Here is an 18,523-nt window from a genome sequence, read left to right as displayed (position 1 = left end):
CTCACTATTCTGCTGGTGCAGTCACTGTGTACATACATTACATAACTGATCCTGAGTTACATCCTGTATTATACTCCAGAGCTGCACTCACTATTCTGCTGGTGCAGTCACTGTGTACATACATTATATTACTGATCCTGAGTTACATCCTGTATTATACTCCAGAGCTGCACTCACTATTCCGCTGGTGCAGTCACTGTGTACATACATTACATTACTGATCCTGAGTTACCTCCTGTATTATACCCCAGAGCTGCACTCACTCTTCTGCTGGTGCAGTCACTGTGTACATACATTACATTACTGATCCTGAGTTACATCCTGTATTATACTCCAGAGCTGCACTCACTATTCTGCTGGTGCAGTCACTGAGTACATACATTACATTACTGATCCTGCGTTACATCCTGTATGATACTCCAGAGCTGCGCACACTATTCTGCTTGTGCAGTCACTGTGTACATACATTACATTACTGATCCTGAGTTACATCCTGTATTATACTCCAGAGCTGCACTCACTATTCTGCTTGTGCAGTCACTGTGTACATACATTACATTACTGATCCAGAGTTACCTCCTGTATTATACTCCAGAGCTGCACTCACTATTCTGCTGGTGCAGTCACTGTGTACATACATTACTGATCCTGAGTTACCTCCAGTATTATACTCCAGAGTTGCACTCACTATTCTGCTGGTGCAGTCACTGTGTACATACATTACATAACTGATCCTGAGTTACATCCTGTATTATACTCCAGAGCTGCACTCACTATTCTGCTGGTGCAGTCACTGTGTACATACATTACATAACTGATTCTGAGTTACCTCCTGTATTATACTCCAGAGCTTCACTCACTATTCTGCTGGTGCAGTCACTGTGTACATACATTACATTACTGATGCTGAGTTACATCCTGTATTATCCTCCAGAGCTGCACTCACTATTCTGCTGGTGCAGTCACTGTGTACATACATTACATTACTGATCCTGAGTTACCTCCTGTATTATACCCCAGAGCTGCACTCACTCTTCTGCTGGTGCAGTCACTGTGTACATACATTACATTACTGATCCTGAGTTACATCCTGTATTATACTCCAGAGCTGCACTCACTATTCTGCTGGTGCAGTCACTGAGTGATACATATCAGAGTTATCCACAAAATCTTCTTCTTTCTTGACAATTTTTTTAAAAACAATCATGGACAGGCGACTCTAAGCATTTCCTTACAGTGACCCTCCACCTAATGTTTGGCTCTATATACTCTTGTACTATAACACTAGCAGTTTGCTGATGGTCCATTTCCAAAAAATAGTAATACTGATAATGATGATCCTGGAGGTTTATTTATTGGGGACAGCAGTCTCTCTCTCGCCGTCTCTCTCTCTCGCCCTTTCTCTCTCTTGCCCTCTCTTTCACCCTTTCTCTCTCGCCTTCTCTCTCTCGCCCTCTCTCTCTCTCACCCCTTCTCTCTTGCCCTCTCTCTCGCCTTCTCTCTCTCTCACCCCCTCTCTCACCCCCTCTCTCTTGCCCTCTCTCTCTCTTGCCCTCTCTCTCTCTTGCCCTTTCTCTCTCTTGCCCTCTCTCTCTTGCCCTCTCACACCCTCTCTCTCTCGCCCTCTCTTTCTTGCCCTGTCTCTCTCTTGCCCTCTCTTTCACCCTCTCTCTCTCGCCTTCTCTCTCTCGCCCTCTCTCTCTCTCACCCCCTCTCTCTTGCCCTCTCTCTCGCCTTCTCTCTCTCTCACCCCCTCTCTCACCCCCTCTCTCTTGCCCTCTCTCTCTCTTGCCCTTTGTCTCTCTTGCCCTTTCTCTCTTGCCCTCTCTCTCTTGCCCTCTCACACCCTCTCTCTCTCGCTCTCTCTTTCTTGCCCTGTCTCTCTTGCCCTCTCTCTCTTGCCCTCTCTCTCTTCCCCTTTCTCTCTCTTGCCCTCTCTCTCTTGCCCCCTCTCTCTCTCACCCTCTCTCTCGCCCTCTGTCTCTCGCCTTCTCTCTCTCACCCCCTCTCTCTCACCTTCTCTCTCTCGCCCTCTCTCACCTTCTCCCTCTCTTGCCCTCTCTCTCTTGCACTCTCTCTTTCGCCCTCTCCCTCTCTCTTGCCCTCTCTCTCTCACCCTCTCCCTCTCTCGCCCTCTCTTGCCCTCTCTCTCTCACCCTCTCCCTCTCTCACCCTCTCTCTCGCCCTCTCTCTCTCTCACCCTCTCTCTCGCCTTCTCTCTCTCGCCCTCTCTCTCTTGCCCTCTCACAGCCTCTCTCTCTCGCCCTCTCTTTCTCTCTTGCCCTCTCTCTCTTGCCCTCTCTCTCTCTTGCTCTCTCTCGCCTTCTCTCTCGCACTCTCTCTCTTGCCCTCTCACATCCTCTCTCTCTCGCCCTCTCTTTCTCTCTTGCCCTCTATCTCTCACCCTCTCTCTCTCGCCGTCTCTCTCTTGCCCTCTCTCTCTCTTGCCCTCTCTCTCGCCCTCTCTCTCTTGCCCTCTCACACCCTCTCTCTCGCCCTCTCTCTCTTGCCCTCTCTCTTACCCTCTCTCTCTCGCCCTCTTTCTCTCGCCCTCTCCCTCTTTCTTGCCCTCTCTCTCACCCTCTTTCTCTCGCCCTCTCTCTTACCCTCTCTCTCGCCTTCTCTCTCTCTCACCCCCTCTCTCTTGCCCTCTCTCTTGCCCTCTCTCTCTCGCCCTTTCTCTCTCTTGCCCTCTCTCTTGCCCTCTCTCTCTTGCCCTTTCTCTCTTGCCCTCTCTCTCTCTTGCCCTCTCACACCCTCTCTCTCTCGCCCTCTCTTTCTTGCCCTCTCTCTCTTGCCCTCTCTCTCTTCCCCTTTCTCTCTCTTGCCCCCTCTCTCTCACCCTCTCTCTCGCCCTCTGTCTCTCGCCTTCTCTCTCTCACCCCCTCTCTCTCGCCCTCTCTCTCTCGCCCTCTCTCACATTCTCTCTCTCTTGCACTCTCTTTCGCCCTCTCCCTCTCTCTTGCCCTCTCTCTCTCACCCTCTCCCTCTCTCTTGCCTTCTCTCTCACCCTCTCCCTCTCACCCTCTCTCTCGCCTTCTCTCTCTCTTGCTCTCTCACAGCCTCTCTCTCTCGCCCTCTTTCTCTCTTGCTCTCTCTCTCTTGCCCTCTCTCTCTCTTGCCCTCTCTCTCTTGCCCCCCCTCTCTCTCTTGCTCTCTCGCCTTCTCTCTCGCACTCTCTCTCTTGCCCTCTCACACCCTCTCTCTCTCGCCCTCTTTCTCTCTTGCCCTCTCTCTCTTGCCCTCTCTCTCTCGCCCTCTCTCTCTCTTGCCCTCTATCTCTCACGCTCTCTCTCTTGCCCTCTCTCTCGCCCTCTCTCTCTCTTGACCTCTCTCTCTTGCCCTCTCTCTCTTGCCCTCTCACACCCTCTCTCTCTCGCCCTCTCTCTCTTGCCTTCTCTCTCTTGCCCTCTCTCTTACCCTCTCTCTCTCGCCCTCTCCCTCTCTCTTGTCCTCTCTCTCACCCTCTTTCTCTCGCCCTCTCTCTTGCCCTTTCTCTATCTTGCTCTCTCTCTCTTGCCCTCTCTCTCTCTTACCCTCTCTCTCTAGCCATCACTCTCTCTTGCCCTCTCTATCTTGCCCTCTCTCTCACTTGCCATCTCTCTCTTGCCCTCTCTCTCTCTTGCCCTCTCTCTTTTTTGCCCTTTCTCTCTCTGGCCCTCTCTTTCTTGCCCTTTCTCTCTTGCCCTTTCTCTCTTGCCCTCTCTCTCACTTGCCCTCTCTCTCTCTTGCCCTCTCTCTTGCCCTCTCTTTCTTGCACTCTCTCTCTTGACCTCTCTTTCTTACCCTCTCTCTCTCGCCCTCTCTTTCTTGCCCTCTCTCTCTTGCCCTCTCTCTCTCTTGCCCTCTCTCTCTCGCCCTCTCTTTCTTGCCCTCTCTCTCTCTTGCCCTTTCTCTCTTTCCCTCTCTCTCTCTTGCCCCCTCTCTCTCTTGCCCTCTCTCTCTCTTGCCCTCTCTCTCTCTTGCCCTCTCTCTCTTGCCCTTTCTCTCTCTCGCCCTTTCTCTCTCTCGCCCTCTCTCTTGCCCTCTCTCTTTTTTGCCCTCTCTTTCTTGCCCTTTCTCTCTCTTGCCGTCTCTCTCTTTTACCCTCTCTCTTTCTTGCCCTCTCTCTTTCTTGCCCTCTCTCTCTCTTGCCCTCTTTATTGCCCTTTCTCTCTCTCTTGCCCTCTCTCTTGCCCTCTCTTTCTTGCCCTCTTTCTCTTGCCCTCTTTCTTGCTCTCTCTCTCTTGCCCTCTCTTTCTTGCCCTCTCTCTCTTGCCCTCTTTCTTGCCCTCTCTTTCTTGCCCTCTCTTTCTTGCCCTCTCTCTCTCTTGCCCTCTCTCTTGCCCTCTCTCTCTCTTGCCCTCTTTCTTGCCCTCTCTCTCTTGCCCTCTCTCTTTCTTGCCCTCTCTCTTTCTTGCCCTCTCTCTCTTGCCCTCTTTCTTGCCCTCTCTTTCTTGCCCTCTCTCTCTCTTGCCCTCTCTCTCTTGCCCTCTCTTTCTTGCCCTCTCTCTCTTGCCCTCTTTCTTGCCCTCTCTCTCTTGCCCTCTGTTTCTTGCCCTTTCTCTCTCTCGCCCTCTCTCTCTTGCCCTCTCTTTCTTGCCCTCCCTCACTTGCCCTTTCTCTCTTGCCCTCTCTTTCTTGCTCTCTCTCTCTTGCCCTCTTTCTTGCACTCTCTCTCTCTTGCCCTCTCTTTCTTGCCCTCTCTTTCTTGCCCTCTATCTCTCGCACTCTTTCTTGCCCTCTCTCACCCTCTCTCTTGCCCTCTATTTCTTGCCCTCTCTCTCTTGCCCTCTCTCTCTTGACCTTTCTCTCTCTTGCCCTCTCTCTCTTGCCCTCTCTCTCTTGTCCTCTCTTTCATGCCCTCTCTTGCCCTCTCTCTCTTTCTTGCCCTCTCTCTTGCCCTTTCTCTCTCTTGCCCTTTCTCTCTCTTGCCCTCTCTTTTTTTGCCCTCTCTCTCTCTTGCCCTCTCTTTCTTGCCCTCTCTTTTGCCCTCTCTTTTTTTGACCTCTCTTTTGCCCTCTCTTTTTTTGCCCTCTCTCTCTCTTGCCCTCTCTTTCTTGCCCTCTATTTTTTTGCCCTCTCTCTTGCCCTCTTTCTTGCCCTCTCTCTCTTGCCCTCTTTCTTGCCCTCTCTCTCTTGCCTTCTCTTTCTTTCCGTCTCTCTCTTGCCCTTTCTCTCGCCCTCCCTCTTTCTTGCCCTCTCTTTCTTGCTCTCTCTCTCTCTTGCCCTCTCGCTCTCTTGCCCTCTCTTTCTTGTCCTCTCTCTCTTGCCCTTTCTCTTTCTTGCTCTCTCTTTCTTGCCCTCTCTTCCTTTCCGTCTCTCTCTTGCCCTCTTTCTTGCCCTCTCTTTCTTGCCCTTTCACTCTCTTGTCCTCTCTTTCTTGCCCTCTCTCTCTTGCCCTTTCTCTCTTGCCCTCTCTTTCTTGCCCTCTCTCTTGCCCTTTCTCTCTCTTGCCCTCTCTCTCTTGCCCTCTCTCTCTTGCCCTTTCTCTCTCTTGCCCTCTCTCGCTCTTTCTCTCTCTTGCCCTCTCTTTCTTGCCCTCTCTCTCTTGCCCTTTCTCTCTCTTGCCCTCTCTCTCTCTTGCCCTCTCTTTATTGCCCTCTCTTTCTTGCCCTCTCTCTCTTGCCCTTTCTCTCTCTTGCCCTCTCTTTCTTGCCCTCTCTCTTGCCCTCTCTCTCTCGCCTTCTCTTTGTTGCCCTTTCTCTCTATTGCCCTCTTTCTTTCTTGCCCTCTCTCTCTCTTGCCCTCTCTCTCTTGCCCTCTCTCTCTCTTGCCCACTCTCTCTTGCCCTCTCTCTCTTGCCCTCTCTCTCTTGCCCTCTCTTTCTTGCCCTCTCTCTCTCGCCCTCTCTCTCTCGCCCTCTCTCACCTTCTCTCTCTCTTGCCCTCTCTCTCTTGCACTCTCTCTTTCGCCCTCTCCCTCTCTCTTGTCCTCTCTCTCTCACCCTCTCCCTCTCTCGCCCTCTCCCTCTCTCTTGCCCTCTCTCTCTCACCCTCCCTCTCTCGCCCTCTCTCTCTCTCACCCTCTCTCTCGCCTTCTCTCTCTCTCACCCTCTCTCTCTTGCCCTCTCACAGCCCTCTCTCTCACCCTCTCTTTCTCTCTTGCCCTCTCTCTCTCTTTCCCTCTCTCTCTTGCTCTCTCTCTCTCACCCTCTCTCTCGCCTTCTCTCTCGCACTCTCTCTCTTGCCCTCTCACACCCTCTCTCTCTCGCCCTCTCTTTCTCTCTTGCCCTCTCTCTCTCGCCCTCTCTCTCTTGCCCCATATCTCTCATCCTCTCTCTCTCGCCATCTCTCTCTTGCCCTCTCTCTCTCTTGCCCTCTCTCTCGCCCTCTCTCTCTTGACCTCTCTCTCTTGCCCTCTCACACCCTCTCTCTCTCGCCCTCTCTCTCTTGCCTTCTCTCTCTTGCCCTCTCTCTTACCCTCTCTCTCTCGCCCTCTTTCTCTCGCCCTCTCCCTCTCTTTTGTCCTCTCTCTCACCCTCTTTCTCTCGCTCTCTCTCTCTTGCCCTTTCTATCTCTTGCTCTCTCTCTCTTGCCCTCTCTCTCTCTTACCCTCTCTCTCTTGCCATCACTCTCTCTTGCCCTCTCTCTCTTGCCCTCTCTTTCTCTTGCCCTCTCTCTCTCTTGCCCTCTCTCTCACTTGCCATCTCTCTCTTGCCCTTTCTTTCTTGTCCTCTCTTTCTTGCCCTCTCTCTCTTGCCCTCTCTCTCTCTTGCCCTCTCTCTCTCTCTTGCCCTCTCTCTCTTGCCCTCTCTCTTGCCCTCTCTTTCTTGCTCTCTCTCTTGACCTCTCTTTCTTGCCCTCTCTTTCTCGCCCTCTCTTTCTCGCCCTCTCTTTCTTGCCCTCTCTCTCTCTTGCCCTCTCTTTCTTGCCCTCTCTCTCTTGCCCTCTATCTCTCATCCTCGCTCTCTCGCCATCTCTCTCTTGCCCTCTTTCTCTCTTGCCCTCTCTCTCGCCCTCTCTCTCTCTTGACCTCTCTCTCTTGCCTTCTCTCTCTTGGCCTCTCTCTTACCCTCTCTCTCTCGCCCTCTTTCTCTCGCCCTCTCCCTCTCTTTTGTCCTCTCTCTCACCCTCTTTCTCTCGCCCTCTCTCTCTTGCCCTTTCTCTCTCTTGCTCTCTCTCTCGCCCTCTCTCTCTCTTGACCTCTCTCTCTTGCCCTCTCACACCCTCTCTCTCTCGCCCTCTCTCTCTTGCCTTCTCTCTCTTGGCCTCTCTCTCACCCTCTTTCTCTCGCCATCTCTCTCTTGCCCTCTTTCTCTCTTGCCCTCTCTCTCGCCCTCTCTCTCTCTTGACCTCTCTCTCTTGCCCTCTCACACCCTCTCTCTCTCGCCCTCTCTCTCTTGCCTTCTCTCTCTTGGCCTCTCTCTTACCCTCTCTCTCTCGCCCTCTTTCTCTCGCCCTCTCCCTCTCTTTTGTCCTCTCTCTCACCCTCTTTCTCTCGCCCTCTCTCTCTTGCCCTTTCTCTCTCTTGCTCTCTCTCTCTTGCCCTCTCTCTCTCTTACCCTCTCTCTCTTGCCATCACTCTCTCTTGCCCTCTCTCTCTTGCCCTCTCTCTCTTTTGCCCTCTCTCTCTCTTGCCCTCTCTCACTTGCCATCTCTCTCTTGCCCTTTTTTTCTTGTCCTCTCTTTCTTGCCCTCTCTCTCTTGCCCTCTCTCTCTCTTGCCCTCTCTCTCTTGCCCTCTCTTGCCCTCTCTCTCTTGACCTCTCTTTCTTGCCCTCTCTCTCTCGCCCTCTCTTTCTTGCCCTTTCTCTCTCTTGCCCTCTCTCTCTTGCCCTCTCTCTCTCTTGCCCTTTCTCTCTTGCCCTCTCTCTCTCTTGCCCCCTCTCTCTCTTGCCCTCTCTCTCTTGCCCTCTCTCTCTTGCCCTCTCTTTCTTGCCCTCTCTCTCTTGCCCTCTCTATCTCTTGCCCTCTCTCTCTCTTGCCCTCTCTTTCTTGCCCTTTCTCTCTCTTGCCCTCTCTCTTTTTTGCCCTCTCTTTCTTGCCCTTTCTCTCTCTTGCCCTCTCTCTCTCTTACCCCCTCTCTTGCCCTCTCTCTTTCTTGCCCTCTCTTTCTTGCCCTCTCTCTCTCTTGCCCTCTCTTTCTTGCCCTTTCTCTCTCTCGCCCTCTCTCTCTTGCCCTCTCTCTTACCCTCTCTTTCTTGCCCTCTCTCTTGCCCTCTCTCTTACCCTCTCTTTCTTGCCCTGTCTCTCTTGCCCTCTTTCTTGCCCTCTCTTTCTTGCCCTCTCTCTCTTGCCCTCTTTCTTGCCCTCTCTCTCTTGCCCTCTCTTTCTTGCCCTCACTATCTTGCCCTCTCTATCTTGCCCTCTTTCTTGCCCTCTTTCTTGCCCTCTCTCTCTTGCCCTCTCTCTCTTGCCCTCTTTCTTGCCCTCTCTCTCTTGCCCTCTCTTTCTTGCCCTCTCTCTCTCTTGCCCTCTCTCTCTTGCCCTCTCTCTATTGCCCTCTCTCTCTTGCCCTCTCTCTCTTGCCCTCTCTTTCTTGCCCTCTATCTCTCGCACTCTTTCTTGCCCTCTCTCACCCTCTCTCTTGCCCTCTCTCTCTTGCCCTTTCTCTCTCTTGCCCTCTCTCTCTTGTCCTCTCTTTCATGCCCTCTCTATCTTGATCCCTCTCTCTCTTTCTTGCCCTTTCTCTCTCTTGCCCTCTCTCTCTTGCCCTCTCTCTTTTTTGCCCTCTCTCTCTTGCCCTCTCTTTCTTGCCCTCTCTCTCTTGCCCTTTCTCTCTCTTGCCCTCTCTTTCTTTCCGTCTCTCTCTTGCCCTTTCTTTCGCCCTCTCTCTTTCTTGCCCTCTCTTTCTTGCTCTCTCTCTCTCTTGCCCTCTCTCTCTTGCCCTCTCTCTCTAGCCCTCTCTTTCTTGCCCTTTCTCTATCTTGCCCTTTCTCTCTCTTGCCCTCTCTTTCTTGCCCTCTCTCTTGCCCTTTCTCTCTCTTGCCCTCTCTTTCTTGCCCTCTCTCTCTCTTGCCCTCTCTCTCTCGCCCCCTCTCTCTCTCTTGCCCTTTCTCTCTCTTGCCCTCTCTCTCTCGCCCTTTCTCTCTCTTGCCCTCTCTTTCTTGCCCTTTCTCTCTCTTGCCCTCTCTCTCTTGCCCTCTCTTTCTTGCCCTCTCTCTCTTGCCCTCTCTCTTGCTCTCTCTTGCCCTCTCTCTCTTGCCCTCTCTCTCTTGCCCTCTCTCTTGCCCTCAGTCTTTCTTGCCCTCTCTCTCTTGCCCTCTCTCTCTCTTGCCCTCTCTCTCTTGCCCTCTCTTTCTTGCCCTCTCTCTTGCCCTCTCTCTCTTGCCCTCTCTTTCTTGCCCTCTCTCTTGCCCTCTCTATCTTGCCCTCTCTCTCTTGCCCTCTCTGTCTTGCCCTCTCTCTCTCGCCCTCTCTTTCTTGCCCTCTCTCTCTTGCCCTCTCTCTCTTGCCCTCTCTTTCTTGCCCTCTCTCTCTTGGCCTCTCTCTTGCCCTCTCTCTCTTGCCCTCTCTCTTTCTTGCCCTCTCTCTTGCCCTCTCTCTCTTGCCCTCTCTTTCTTGCCCTCTCTTTCTTGCCCTCTCTCTCTTGCCCTCTCTCTCTTGCCCTCTCTCTCTTGCCCTCAGTCTTTCTTGCCCTCAGTCTTTCTTGCCCTCTCTCTCTTGTCCTCTCTCTTGCCCTCTCTCTCTTGCCCTCTCTTTCTTGCCCTCAGTCTTTCTTGCCCTCTCTCTCTTGCCCTCTCTCTTGCCCTCTCTTTCTTGCCCTCTCTCTCTTACCCTCTCTCTTGCCCTCTCTCTCTTGCCCTCTCTCTCTTGCCCTCAGTCTTTCTTGCCCTCTCTCTCTTGCCCTCTCTCTTGTCCTCTCTTTCTTGCCCTCTCTTTCTTGTCCTCTCTTTCTTGCCCTCAGTCTTTCTTGCCCTCTCTTTCTTGCCCTCTCTCTCTTGCCCTCTCTTTCTTGCCCTCTCTCTCTCTTGCCCTCTCTCTCTTGCCCTCTCTCTCTTGCCCTCTCTCTCTTGCCCTCTCTCTCTTGCCCTCTCTCTTTCTTGCCCTTTCTCTCTCTCAAATCAAATGTTCTTTATTGGCAGGACTAAGTACATGTTAGCATTACCAAAGCAAGTGGTAGAATAATGGGGGGATGGGGATAGGGACACATCCAGGGTTGGGTATCGGCGGGATGGGGATAGGGACACATCCAGGGTGGGGTATCGGGGGGATGGGGATAGGGACACATCCAGGGTGGTGTATCGGGGGGATGGGGATAGGGACACATCCAGGGTGGGGCATCGGGGGGATGGGGAGAGGGACACATCCAGGGTGGGGTATCGGGGGGATGGGGATAGGGACACATCCAGGGTGGGGTATAGACGTCCATGACATATCAGGCTCCTCTTAGTCTGTGTCTGGCACTGACATATTGCTCTGCTATGGACGCTGCACTTTCCTCTTCCCCCAGTAGTATCGGCAGTTTGTCCTCCTCCTCCATGGAGGTGAAGTCTGGGAGGAGATCGTACAGTCTCATGAAGTGAGTGTCCCTCACTGTGGAGTATTTGGGGCACCTCAGCAAGAAGTGGGCCTCATCCTCCACGGCCTCCTGGGGGCGCTGCTGGCAGAGTCTGTGCTCTCGGGGCTTGTAGTTCTGTCGGTGCCGCCCGGGTTCGATGAGTAGACTGTGGGCGCTCAGTCTGTACCGGCTCTGGCGGTCTCTGGGGTCCGGGAGTTTCTCTAGATATGGGGCCAGTCTGTATTCCCTCTGTAGGTTCTGGTATATCCTCAGTCTGTACTGGCTCTGGATCTGGCGGTCTCTGGGGTCCGGGAGTTTCTCTAGATATGGGGCCAGTCTGTATTCCCTCTGTAGGTTCTGGTATATCCTCAGTCTGTACCGGCTCTGGATCTGGTGGTCTCTGGGGTCCGGGAGCTTCTCTAGATATGGGGCCAGTCTGTATTCCCTCTGTAGGTTCTGGTATATCCTCAGTCTGTACTGGCTCTGGATCTGGCGGTTTCTGGGGTCCGGGAGTTTCTCTAGATATGGGGCCAGTCTGTATTCCCTCTGTAGGTTCTGGTATATCCTCAGTCTGTACCGGCTCTGGATCTGGCGGTCTCTGGGGTCCGGGAGTTTCTCCTGATATGGGGCCAGTCTGTATTCCCTCTGTAGGTTCTGGTATATCCTCAGTCTGTACCGGCTCTGGATCTGGCGGTCTCTGGGGTCCGGGAGTTTCTCTAGATATGGGGCCAGTCTGTATTCCCTATGTAGGTTCTGGTATATCCTCAGTCTGTACCGGCTCTGGATCTGTCGCTCTCTGGGGTCCGGGAGTTTCTCTAGATATGGGGCCAGTCTGTATTCCCTGTGTAGGTTCTGGTATATCGTCAGTCTGTACTGGCTCTGGCGGTCTCTGGGGTCCGGGAGTTTCTCTAGATATGGGGCCAGTCTGTATTCCCTGTGTAGGTTCTGGTATATCGTCAGTCTGTACCGGCTCCGGATCTGTCGCTCTCTGGGGTTTGAGTTTCTCTAGATATGGGGCCAGTCTGTATTCCCTGTGAAGGTTCTGGTATATCCTCAGTCTGTACCGGCTCAGGATCTGTCGCTCTCTGGGGTCCGGGAGTTTCTCTAGATATGGGGCCAGTCTGTATTCCCTCTGTAGGTTCTGGTATATCCTCAGTCTGAACCGGCTCAGGATCTGGCGGTCTCTGGGGTCCGGGAGTTTCTCTAGATATGGGGCCAGTCTGTATTCCCTGTGTAGGTTCGGGTATATCCTCAGTCTGTACTGGATCTGGATCTGGCGGTCTCTAGGGTCCGGGAGTTTCTCTAGATATGGGGCCAGTCTGTATTCCCTATGTAGGTTCTGGTATATCCTCAGTCTGTACCGGCTCTGGATCTGTCGCTCTCTGGGGTCCGGGAGTTTCTCTAGATATGGGGCCAGTCTGTATTCCCTCTGTAGGTTCTGGTATATCCTCAGTCTGTACTGGCTCTGGATCTGGCGGTCTCTGGGGTCCGGGAGTTTCTCTAGATATGGGGCCAGTCTGTATTCCCTGTGTAGGTTCTGGTATATCCTCAGTCTGTACCGGCTCAGGATCTGTCGCTCTCTGGGGTCCGGGAGCTTCTCTAGATATGGGGCCAGTCTGTATTCCCTCTGTAGGCTCTGGTATATCCTCAGTCTGAACCGGCTCAGGATCTGGCGGTCTCTGGGGTCCGGGAGTTTCTTTAGATATGGGGCCAGTCTGTACTCCCTATGTAGGTTCTGGTATATCCTCAGTCTGTACTGGCTCTGGCGGTCTCTGGGGTCCGGGAGTTTCTCTAGATATGGGGCCAGTCTGTATTCCCTGTGTAGGTTCTGGTATATCGTCAGTCTGTACCGGCTCAGGATCTGTCGCTCTCTGGGGTTTGAGTTTCTCTAGATATGGGGCCAGTCTGTATTCCCTCTGTAGGTTCTGGTATATCGTCAGTCTGTACTGGCTCTGGCGGTCTCTGGGGTCCGGGAGTTTCTCTAGATATGGGGCCAGTCTGTATTCCCTGTGTAGGTTCTGGTATATCGTCAGTCTGTACCGGCTCCGGATCTGTCGCTCTCTGGGGTTTGAGTTTCTCTAGATATGGGGCCAGTCTGTATTCCCTCTGTAGGTTCTGGTATATCCTCAGTCTGTACCGGCTCTGGATCTGGCGGTCTCTGGGGTCCGGGAGTTTCTCTAGATATGGGGCCAGTCTGTATTCCCTATGTAGGTTCTGGTATATCCTCAGTCTGTACTGACTCTGGCGGTCTCTGGGGTCCGGGAGTTTCTCTAGATATTGGGCCAGTCTGTATTCGCTCTGTAGGTTCTGGTATATCCTCAGTCTGTACCGGCTCTGGCGGTCTCTGGGGTCCGGGAGTTTCTCTAGATATGGGGCCAGTCTGTATTCCCTGTGTAGGTTCTGGTATATCCTCAGTCTGTACCGGCTCTGGCAGTCTCCGGGGTCCGGGAGTTTCTCTAGATATGGGGCCAGTCTGTATTCTCTCTGTAGGTTCTGGTATATCCTCAGTCTGTACCGGCTCTGGCGGTCTCTGGGGACCGGGAGTTTCTCTAGATATGGGGCCAGTCTGTACTCCCTGTGTAGGTTCTGGTATATCCTCAGTCTGTACCGGCTCTGGATCTGGCGGTCTCTGGGGTCCGGGAGTTTCTCTAGATATGGGGCCAGTCTGTACTCCCTATGTAGGTTCTGGTATATCCTCAGTCTGTACCAGCTCTGGATCTGGCGGTCTCTGGAGTTTGAGTTTCTCTAGATATGGGGCCAGTCTGTATTCTCTCTGTAGGTTCTGGTATATCCTCAGTCTGTACCGGCTCTGGATCTGGCGGTCTCTGGGGTCTGGGAGTTTCTCTAGATATGGGGCCAGTCTGTATTCCCTGTGTAGGTTCTGGTATATCCTCAGTCTGTACCGACTCTGGCGGTCTCTGGGGTCCGGGAGTTTCTCTAGATATGGGGCCAGTCTGTATTCTCTCTGTAGGTTCTGGTATATCCTCAGTCTGTACCGGCTCAGGATCTGTCGCTCTCTGGGGTCCGGGAGTTTCTCTAGATATGGGGCCAGTCTGTATTCTCTCTGTAGGTTCTGGTATATCCTCAGTCTGTACCGGCTCAGGATCTGTCGCTCTCTGGGGTCCGGGAGTTTCTCTAGATATGGGGCCAGTCTGTATTCTCTCTGTAGGTTCTGGTATATCCTCAGTCTGTACCGGCTCTGGATCTGGCGGTCTCTGGGGTCCGGGAGTTTCTCTAGATATGGGGCTAGTCAGTCTGTACTGGCTCTGGCGGTCTCTGGGGTCCAGGAGTTTCTCTAGATATGGGGCCAGTCTGTATTCCCTCTGTAGGTTCTGGTATATCCTCAGTCTGTACTGGCTCTGGATCTGGCGGTCTCTGGGGTCCGGGAGTTTCTCTAGATACGGGGCCAGTCTGTATTCCTTATGTAGGTTCTGGTATATCCTCAGTCTGTACCGGCTCTGGATCTGGCGGTCTCTGGGGTCCGGGAGTTTCTCTAGATATGGGGCCAGTCTGTATTCTCTCTATAGGTTCTGGTATATCCTCAGTCTGTACCGGCTCTGGATCTGGCGGTCTCTGGGGTCCGGGAGTTTCTCTAGATATGGGGCCAGTCTGTATTCCCTGTGTAGGTTCTGGTGTATCCTCAGTCTGTACCGGCTCTGGATCTGGCGGTCTCTAGGGTCCGGGAGTTTCTCTAGATATGGGGCCAGTCTGTATTCTCTCTGTAGGTTCTGGTATATCCTCAGTCTGTACCGGCTCTGGATCTGGCGGTCTCTGGGGTCCGGGAGTTTCTCTAGATATGGGGCCAGTTTGTACTCCCTCTGTAGGTTCTGGTATATCCTCAGTCTGTACAGGCTCTGGCTCTGGCGGTCTCTGGGGTCCGGGAGTTTCTCTAGATATGGGGCCAGTCTGTATTCCCTCTGTAGGTTCTGGTATATCCTCAGTCTGTACTGGCTCTGGATCTGGCGGTCTCTGGGGTCCAAGAGTTTCTCTAGATATGGGGCCAGTCTGTATTCCCTCTGTAGGTTCTGGTATATCCTCAGTCTGTACCGGCTCTGGATCTGGCAGTCTCTGGGGTCCGGGAGTTTCTCTAGATATGGGGCCAGTCTGTATTCCTTATGTAGGTTCTGGTATATCCTCAGTCTGTACCGGCTCTGGATCTGGCGGTCTCTGGGGTCCGGGAGTTTCTCTAGATATGGGGCCAGTCTGTATTCTCTCTATAGGTTCTGGTATATCCTCAGTCTGTACCGGCTCTGGATCTGGCGGTCTCTGGGGTCTGGGAGTTTCTCTAGATATGGGGCCAGTCTGTATTCCCTGTGTAGGTTCTGGTATATCCTCAGTCTGTACCGGCTCTGGATCTGGCGGTCTCTAGGGTCCGGGAGTTTCTCTAGATATGGGGCCAGTCTGTATTCTCTCTGTAGGTTCTGGTATATCCTCAGTCTGTACCGGCTCTGGATCTGGCGGTCTCTGGGGTCCGGGAGTTTCTCTAGATATAGGGCCAGTTTGTACTCCCTCTGTAGGTTCTGGTATATCCTCAGTCTGTACAGGCTCTGGCTCTGGCGGTCTCTGGGGTCCGGGAGTTTCTCTAGATATGGGGCCAGTCTGTATTCCCTCTGTAGGTTCTGGTATATCCTCAGTCTGTACTGGCTCTGGATCTGGCGGTCTCTGGGGTCCGGGAGTTTCTCTAGATATGGGGCCAGTCTGTTGTCACGGGTGTGTCGCCACGAAGATCGTCACGATTACACAGCCTGACTTCTCGCAGCTGACTTTTTGGTGCTTTGTGTTTTTCGGCAGTGAGGGAGTTAATTCTCTCTCTCTGTGCTAGACGAGGTCCAGCCTCGCCCAGCTGCAATCAATGCTGCTGTAGTGAGACTCCTTCAAATGCCTGCTGGTCTGTTAGGGAAGTGTCGGTGAAAGCATTTCATGCAGACTAACAGAGCGGATCGTGGTATTTGGAGTTTCAGAGATAAGTGTATTCGGAGAGTTTTTTCCCTTCCTCGCTTTATCATTTATCTCCTTTCCCGTTGGTGTTCCCTCTGTTGTAGTTGTGTAGTTTTTGTATGCAAGGTGGTTTTGGTTTTTCCCTTGTACTGTCTCGTTCGTCTAAGTACTGTGTGTGGGCATATTATTACTTGTCCCCTTTTGTTGTGATCGGGGTCCTTCTCAGGACTAGATTACTTAGGTGCAGGGATCCTCAGGAGGTAGGGGTTACGCTGGCGGCCTGGACCTCTGTACCTTTAACAGTACCTCCAGGTTGAGGGATTAGTCAGGGCCCCAGCTTAGGGTCAGCTTAGGCCCCCTACCTCCAGTATACAGAGACAGCGTGACATTTTCACCGACCACTTAGTTTTTCTCCAGCTACCATGGATCCAGTAGCCGGTCTAGCTCGGCAGTTGCAGAGTTTGTCCATGGAGCTGGCGGACGTTAGGTCCAAGGTTTTGTATCCTCAGGAGCAAGCCGGACCAGAACCTAAAGTAGCTCTCCCTGACAGGTTCACTGGGGGGCGGGACAAGTTTTTTGTTTTCCGGGAGGCATGCAAGTTGTACTTTCGGCTGCGGCCTCGGTCATCGGGGAGTGAAGAACAAAGGGTGGGAATTGTCATCTCGCTCCTACAAGGGGACCCACAATCTTGGGCGTTCTCTCTTCCCCCGGGCTCCCCGGCTCTCCAGTCAGTGGATAGGTTTTTCGCTGCTCTGGGACTCGTATATGATGACCCAGATCGGATCTCCCTTGCTGAGTCTAAGTTACGTAGGATCCAGCAGGGAGATCGTCCGGCGGAGGAATTCTGTTCGGAGTTCCGTAGGTGGGCCACGGACACCCAGTGGAATGACCCGGCTCTTAGGAGCCAGTTTTGTCAAGGTTTATCCGACAAATTACAGGATGTGTTGGCACAGTATGACTCTCCCGCGTCACTGGAAGCCGCTATGGCCCTTGCTATTCGCGTTGACAGACGGCTTCGGGAGAGGTGCGGGATAACTCTACCCCCTGTGATGACTCCACCTCCTACAAGGTCCCCTCATATGGTGGTTCCCCTGGTCAGTCCAGAGGAGCCTATGCAATTAGGAGGGACATCATTTCGGGGGAGGGGACCGGTGGTGCGCCATAAGACAGGAAGGTATTTCTTCTGCGGGAGAAAGGGACATTTTATTGGGGGGTGTCCATCCCGTCCCTTGCAGAGTGAAGAGTCGTCGGAAAACTGTTGATCCCAGGTTGTGTGGTGGACGGCAATCTGGGAGTAGGTATTTCGTCCCTAGGTTCGTCTCAGTTTCTCGTACCGGCGGAGGTGGTGGTGGGTATGAGAACTGAGAGGATATCTGTTCTTCTGGATAGTGGGGCCGGGGCTAATCTGGTTGATGCTCGGTTTGCCCGGGTTCAAGGTATGCGATTGAGTGAGTTGGCTAACCCATCCCCATATTCTCGATCGATGCCAGGCCTCTCGGTCAGGGAAGTTTTTTGCAAGCTGTGCATGACGTAAAACTTCAAGTGGGGGCGATACATAAAGAACTGTTGTCTTGCTACGTGTTGGAGGGTCTTCCCACTCCTATAGTGTTGGGCCTTCCTTGGTTAACTAAGCATAACCCGGTTATTAATTGGCAAACCAGAGAGATAAGCCAATGGAGTAAATTCTGTAATAAAAACTGCATGAACACGGTCATCGGTGCGGTTACTCCTTGGGTCTTACCTCCATTTCTGGCGGACTTTGAGGATGTATTCTCGGAGAAAGGGTGTCAGGAACTACCTCCTCATCGCGAGTATGACTGTTCTGTAAAACTGCTCCCTGAGGCCAAGTTACCTAAAGCTAGGTTGTATAACCTTTCTGGTCCTGAGAGGCAGGCCATGAAGGATTATATTTCAGAAAGTCTGGCTAAGGGGCATATTAGACCTTCATCTTCACCGGTGGCTGCAGGGTTCTTCTTTGTTAAGAAGAAAGATGGAGGCCTACGCCCTTGCCTGGATTTCCGTGAACTTAATCGGATTACGGTCCGAGATCCGTATCCGCTCCCACTTATTCCCGATCTCTTTAATCAGATCGTGGGCGCCAAATGGTTCTCTAAATTGGATCTCAGGGGGACGTACAATCTGATTAGGATGAAGGAGGGGGATGAGTGGAAGACGGCGTTTAACACTCCGGAGGGGCATTATGAGAACCTTGTCATGCCATTCGGTCTGACTAATGCCCCGGCGGTGTTCCAACACTTTGTTAATGACATTTTTCGCCGCCTGGTGGGACAGTTTGTTGTCATATATCTGGATGATATCTTAATTTACTCGCCGGATCTGGTGTCTCATCAGGAGCACGTTAGGCAGGTGTTACAGATCTTGCGGGATAATAAACTGTATGCCAAATGGGAAAAGTGTGTGTTCGCCGTACAGGAACTCCAGTTTTTAGGCTTCCTGGTTTCAGCGTCCGGTTTTCGTATGGACCCTGGGAAAGTGCGGGCAGTTCTTGAGTGGGATCGGCCAGAGAATCTTAAGGCACTACAACGTTTCCTGGGGTTTGCTAATTATTACCGGAAGTTCATTCGTAATTTCTCGTCCATGGTTAAGCCTCTCACAGACATGACTAAAAAGGGGACGGATTTTTCTAGGTGGTCTGACAAGGCTTGTCAAGCATTCTCCTCCTTGAAAAAATGTTTTGCCTCGGCACCCATACTCATTCAACCGGATGCGTCACAGCCATTCATTGTAGAGGTAGACGCTTCCGAGGTAGGGGTGGGAGCAGTATTGTCACAAGGTTCGTCCCCTGGTAAGTGGCATCCGTGCGCCTTTTTCTCTAAAAAATTGTCGTCCGCTGAGAGGAATTACGATGTCGGCAATAGGGAACTCTTGGCCATTAAGTTAGCTTTTGAGGAGTGGCGCCATTTTTTGGAGGGGGCAGTCCATCCGGTCACCGTCATCACCGATCACAAGAACCTGCTATATCTGGAGTCCGCGAAACGTCTGAATCCCAGACAAGCTAGGTGGTCATTGTTTTTTACCAGGTTTAATTTTGTCGTTACATATCGTCCTGGGTCAAAAAATGTAAAGGCGGATGCCTTATCTCGTAGTTTCCCTGGGGCCGGGAATACGGACGACCCGATTCCTATCCTTCAGGAGGGGGCGGT

The 18,523-nt window shown here is 52.6% G+C and overlaps 2 protein-coding genes across 3 annotated transcripts in view; both read right to left on the bottom strand.

Moving 5' to 3' along the window:
• The window catches only part of LOC141162526 (uncharacterized), a 56,564-nt gene that overhangs the window by 22,404 nt on the left and 15,637 nt on the right, over positions 1–18,523 (bottom strand). The window lies entirely within an intron of this gene.
• On the bottom strand, positions 1,158–6,244 carry LOC141162721 (uncharacterized). The gene is made up of 3 exons (XM_073649086.1): positions 6,132–6,244; positions 4,930–6,029; positions 1,158–1,180 (listed from the first exon to the last, which is right to left on the bottom strand). Exons 1-3 carry the CDS (start codon positions 6,242–6,244, stop codon positions 1,158–1,160), a joined length of 1,236 nt encoding a protein of 411 aa, XP_073505187.1.

This window comes from Phyllobates terribilis, unplaced genomic scaffold, assembly GCF_046119375.1.
Source record: "Phyllobates terribilis strain yellow unplaced genomic scaffold, ASM4611937v1 Scaffold_9__5_contigs__length_417890890, whole genome shotgun sequence".
NCBI lineage: Eukaryota > Metazoa > Chordata > Amphibia > Anura > Dendrobatidae > Phyllobates > Phyllobates terribilis.
The sequence above is the reverse complement of the archived record's forward strand: the minus strand, read 5'-3'. Positions and strand labels throughout refer to the sequence as shown.